This window comes from Gossypium arboreum, chromosome 8, assembly GCF_025698485.1.
Source record: "Gossypium arboreum isolate Shixiya-1 chromosome 8, ASM2569848v2, whole genome shotgun sequence".
Taxonomy (NCBI): domain Eukaryota; kingdom Viridiplantae; phylum Streptophyta; class Magnoliopsida; order Malvales; family Malvaceae; genus Gossypium; species Gossypium arboreum.
In genome coordinates, this window is record NC_069077.1 from 14,167,240 (window position 1) to 14,172,468 (window position 5,229).

The following is a 5,229-nucleotide window of genomic DNA, read 5'->3' on the forward strand; positions in this document are numbered from 1 at the left end:
ATATATGATTTATGATTTAATATGTAATTGTATAAATAAATTTTGATTTTGTGTAATTTTTATATATAATTTTGATTTGATCTAATTCTTGTAAATTATTAACACAATTATTGATATAATATCATTTTATATTTATATATTGCATACATAAATAATTATATTTATCCAAGATAAAAATAAATTGATATATTTATTTCTTTAAATGTGAATTATTAAATCAAAATTAAAGTTTCAAATATAGATTTGAACCACAATTAGAGTTTTACGTGTATAATTGCACCAAATTAAAGTTCATATATCCAATTACACATTAAATCAAAATTAATATATAATTTTAAGATTTATCCTAAAAACTCAATCTTTATCAACAAAATCTAAAAATTTAAACTTCAAAAATAAAAATTATACATGGTTTTCACCAAAGAAATGAAAATTCTATGGTAAATGGAAAGTTTTCTAATCATGGAAAATCTACTATGGCAACCAATTTATTGAAAAATTCTGTATATGGAAATAAAAATGATGCCAGCTGGATAATACCATATTTCAAAGATAAATATATTAAAATATATATATTTGAGATGTTTTATCTAATTTAGAACAAAAGCCACCAAAATTTTGATTTCCTTCCATAAAAGTAAAAGTTTTTGTCAGCTGTACACTAATTTAAGAGAAAATGTCTTAAATGGCCTATCTTAGATTTTATTTTCTTACAGTGAAAGTGAAAATTTTAACAAGGTTAAATATTTGTTACGTGCTTTTACTTTTATTAATAATTAATTTAATATTTTAAAATTTATTTAATTTTCTTTTTCTTTGATCATCTTATTTAATTTATTTTAAAAAATATCAACTCTTCTTATGAGATTAAAAAGTTAATAGTAAAGTAAGATAATTTATTTTTAAAAGAAAATTTTATATTTATTTACCGTGGGATGGACGATACTTTCTATAAAATCAACCAACCCTAATTGTAAATTTCAAAAATCTAATGAGATTAAGTGGGATAAATCCTCTCTCTTTTTCTTAAAGACGGCGATATTTCCTATAAAAATTGACGAATCTACTTTTAAAGACATTAGATTTTTCTTTTGGAATTTCTCTTATCACTTGACAAAAGTGAAACACTTTGCAATACAGAGTTGCATGCAGTGTAACACTCTTGCCTCATGTTGTTCTTCACTGAACAAGTAGCTACACAAGTTTCGGCTTATAAGTGATAATCTTTCCAAACCCTAAATCAATTTTGCTTTCCAAGAGGTATATCACTTGAAATTTGAATCTATAAAATTTTACTGCTTTTCTGTTTGATTTTAATTAACATTTATTTTGATTTTTTATTTATTTATTTTTTATAAATTTTACTTGTCAATTAAGATGTTTGGAAAAAAATTCAAATCGTTCATTTAACTGTTATAGATATCTGAAGAAATCACATCCGAGTCAAGTTTTCTAGCAAGAAAAGGATCCATTTCAAAAAATAGAAGGTATAATCTTTCTTGCTTTTGCAATTAAATTAAGATTTATTATGACTTTGTTTAACTCAACAAGTTAAAAAGGAAAATGATATTTATGACTAAATTTTTTGTCCCAAAAGATTGTAGTGAAAAGGAAGGATTTAGAACGGTTGGTGTTCCAATCCTAAAATCTAACAACAGAACACTTATACTTTTTTTTAAAATCTTGGTTTTTTTCAAATAATTTGATTTTTTTTGTAATAATTTTAAATCTTGAATTTTTCTTATGTTGGGCAATCTTAATTTTTTCCCTCTATCTAACAAATCTTAAAACAAAACAAAACAAAATAAAAATTAAAAATAATAATAACACAGTAATTTCATGTCAAACATAAATCTGGGTCTACAATTATATCATGATGTGTTTATTTCCAAAAAAAAAAATGTAATGAAACAAATTTTTTTAGCTTAAGTTAATTAGATTGATTTGATATAATTTTGGAAATAAAATGCGTCAAATAATTTTAAAATGTGATTAGTTGGTTTTCTTCCTAATTACCATAAAATGTATTGGTAAAAAATAAATTCAAACATTAGATATAGGAGATATCCATTTACACTGATGTAAAATTTAAGTGATTTTATATTCTTTCGTAATTTTTATACAATTAATATTTTAATAATGCTACTTTTGAATTTGTGAATATATTTGTACTTTTCTAAAATTTTGAACTATTATATAGGTAAAATATGTGGTTGCTACCATAAATCTTAAACCCTAAAATATAAAAATCAGAATAGAAATATTATATGTAATAAAAAAAAATTAAAGAAGTAGAAAAAAATGGTTTTCACTTGCTGTAATATTGCAAATTGAGTGAAAATGGTAGCGGTTTTATACACTTATCCTTTTGTTCATCCTTACTAGCCAAAGAGAAATGAGATTTGTTGATGGACCCTATAAATTTATCTCATCATTGTGAAAACAAAAATTGAAATGGAAACAAATCAAGCAATAATTCTAACATGGGACACAGTTGAAATAATTTGATTCTTTTTTTGCATGGAAAATCTTATTGTTGCTAAATTTGAGTAAAGTTTTCTTCATTTTTTTTCAGATTCAGAAAACAAATAATCACTTCAAAGATCATGGCATATAATTTTAGGAACAGGAACTTATTAAATACCAGGGGTGCTTATTTGGGATCAAGTGGTTCGGATAGTGAAAGCCAAGATGATTCGGACCCCGATTTTTTGACACCCTCTAGGACTCCTAGGAGGTCAACCCAGAACAATACTGCTAGAGCTGGTGGTGCAAGTTCTATCAGGAATTTAAGTGGGAAGCGATCAAGGGGCAATGGGGAAGAACGTAGGCGAGGACGGAGAGAGAGACATAGGAGGAGGAGGAAGAGGAAATTTTCCCAGGTGCCTCAAGCACAAATAAGCAGGAGAACAGTGCTGTCTTGGTTGATAGGGTTGGGTGTAATTGAAGAAAATGAAGTAGTTTGGTATGTTGCTGCACAGTCAGGGAATATACTTGGAGAAGGCAAAGTGAATAGGGAAGGCATTTTATGTAGCTGTTGTTCTGGTCAGCTAACAGTGGAGGAATTTGAGGTTCATTCAGGGCGTAAAACCAGGAAGCCTTATCAGCATATATACTTGGCAGGGTCTCAGGTTTCCTTGTTGGATTGCCAAATAGAAGCATGGGAAGATAAGGAAGAGGAAGAAACGCGTAAATTCAATAACATCCAGCCTGCATCCAAAGCTGTTGACAGATATGATGATGCCTGTATGATCTGTGCTGATGGTGGGGATTTGATTTGCTGCGAAAGATGTCCCTCAACATTTCATCCCAGGTGTATTTTCATGGAGGTAATTCAAAACACACTCTTTTAATGGTCTCTCTCTAGATACATACGTATTGGTGTTTGGTTTTATGTTTTTTTTTGGAAATGGAAAATGCAGATTATTCCCCAAGGTGATTGGCTATGTCCATACTGTATCTGCAAATACTGTGGCAATGGCAATGGCAATGGCAATGGCCTTTTGATGCAGTGTAGCCAATGTGAAAAAAAATGTAAGTAGTACTTAATTTAATCCAAACTGTATGGAAGGATTTCGATCACTGCTCTTTGTTTACAGATCATTTAAGGTGTGGAGGAGAACCGTTGGATCTGATGAATCCTCCAGTTGTCTTCTGTGGAAGTAGTTGCAGAAAGGTACCCACCTTCCCCCATCATTTTCTCAAGTGATTAACATTAATTGAAAGAAAAAAATGATTGACTATGAAGTTGTACAATAGATATATGAAGGGTTACATAATTTGCTGGGATCACAAAATGCGCTCCACGATGGCCTTACTTGGACTTTGCTCCAACGCATAGATGAGCCATTCACTGGTTCCTATGGAGAAGAGGAGTACAAGAGAATACAGTGCAACTCCAAGATTGCTGTGGCGTGGCTGGTAATGAACGAGTGTTTCCTGTCTACCATTGATCGCCATACAAGAACCAATATCGTCCAAAGCATTGTGTACAATCGAGGGTAATCATTTATTGCAACTCTTTAAACTAGTTCTCAACTTACCAACATAAATAAATTAGGATTAATAGTTTTAATCTTTCTCGTTTCCAGGTCCAACGTGACCCGTATTAACTACAGTGGATTTTATACTGCTATCCTAGAAAAGAATGATGAAATCATCAGTGTGGCATCAATAAGGTCTTTTTATTTTATTTTATTTTTCTCAAAGTATTACTTGATCCCATATTAACTTCAACTGGTTTCCAGGGTGCATGGAAAAAGGTTGGCGGAGATGCCTTTCATTGGAACCCGTGGGGAATATAGGCGGCTAGGGATGGCTTACGTACTGGAAAACTGTATTGAATCGGTAATTAAAATCAAACTGTTTTTTATTTTTGTACGTAATTATAAAATGAATGGAAAGGCTTGGTAACAATGGATGTTTTCAGACACTTTGCTCATTAAAAGTGGAGAAGCTGGTGATTCCATCGGTGAGTCAACTGACGGGCATGTGGATGGACAAGTATTTTTTCTCCAGGGTGCAAGAGGAGCGGTTGGTGAAGGAGCTCTCCCTCTACAACACGGTCATGTTCCCTAGCTCTGTAGTAAGGCTCTACAAGAACTTGGCAATGCTCCCTGATTTGAACTTATCTCCTGAAGAAAAGGAGGGCCATTTCTAAGTGACTTGATGTGGGCTGCTTCAGTCTCAACTATATGTGCTTTTTTTTTTATACAGACATTATATATTATCCCTTATTTTTGAATTCCAGTATTTTGTATAAGGGTTGCTGATTTCACATTATTTATGGTCTTATTCTTCTCAGATTTCTTGCCTTCATCTTTTTTGAAAAACAAGAATTTATTGTTTTATTATAATTACTTTCTGCTCAAACCACATGATCTGCACACCAATTTTTATTATAATTACTTCCGTTGAATTTGACTAAAACATCTATCTATTTTCTTAATTCATTCATTATTTTTATGTCAAACTTCTTTAATTAGCTTGTAACCTTTTTAAAAACCCATAACGTCGATATTGGATTTTCCTACAAAAATTCAAAAAACAAGTCATATTTCACGAGCCTACCTCTCACTTTCAAAATCTTATCTAATTTTTTACCCAATAAATCCATGTACTAATTTATTACATAAGTTTATCCTAAATGGAAAGTGATGTTATCTAATTAACACCACATCAAAATAATTGAGAGTTCAAAGGATTCACAGTTTGAAGATATGCTTTACC

The 5,229-nt window shown here is 30.5% G+C and overlaps 1 protein-coding gene across 1 annotated transcript; it reads left to right on the plus strand.

The window, feature by feature from the left end:
• Positions 1 to 996: 996 nt before the first annotated feature.
• Positions 997 to 4,872, plus strand: LOC108469282 (increased DNA methylation 1-like). The gene is made up of 9 exons (XM_017770177.2): positions 997 to 1,260; positions 1,420 to 1,487; positions 2,576 to 3,329; positions 3,423 to 3,534; positions 3,600 to 3,676; positions 3,760 to 4,001; positions 4,092 to 4,178; positions 4,248 to 4,347; positions 4,430 to 4,872. The coding sequence occupies exons 3-9, from the start codon at positions 2,607 to 2,609 to the stop codon at positions 4,658 to 4,660; spliced, it is 1,572 nt and encodes a 523-aa protein (XP_017625666.1). The 5' UTR covers positions 997 to 1,260; positions 1,420 to 1,487; positions 2,576 to 2,606; the 3' UTR covers positions 4,661 to 4,872.
• The last annotated feature ends 357 nt before the right edge of the window (positions 4,873 to 5,229 follow it).

Excerpts from the sequence above, each read along its gene's own strand:
- LOC108469282 (XM_017770177.2), top strand. The coding sequence starts at position 2,607 with ATGGCATATAATTTTAGGAACAGGAACTTATTAAATACCAGGGGTGCT. Across the intron at positions 3,677-3,759 it reads GTGGAAGTAGTTGCAGAAAG|ATATATGAAGGGTTACATAA; the intron begins GTACCCACCTTC and ends GTTGTACAATAG. Across the intron at positions 4,348-4,429 it reads TGGAAAACTGTATTGAATCG|ACACTTTGCTCATTAAAAGT; the intron begins GTAATTAAAATC and ends GGATGTTTTCAG.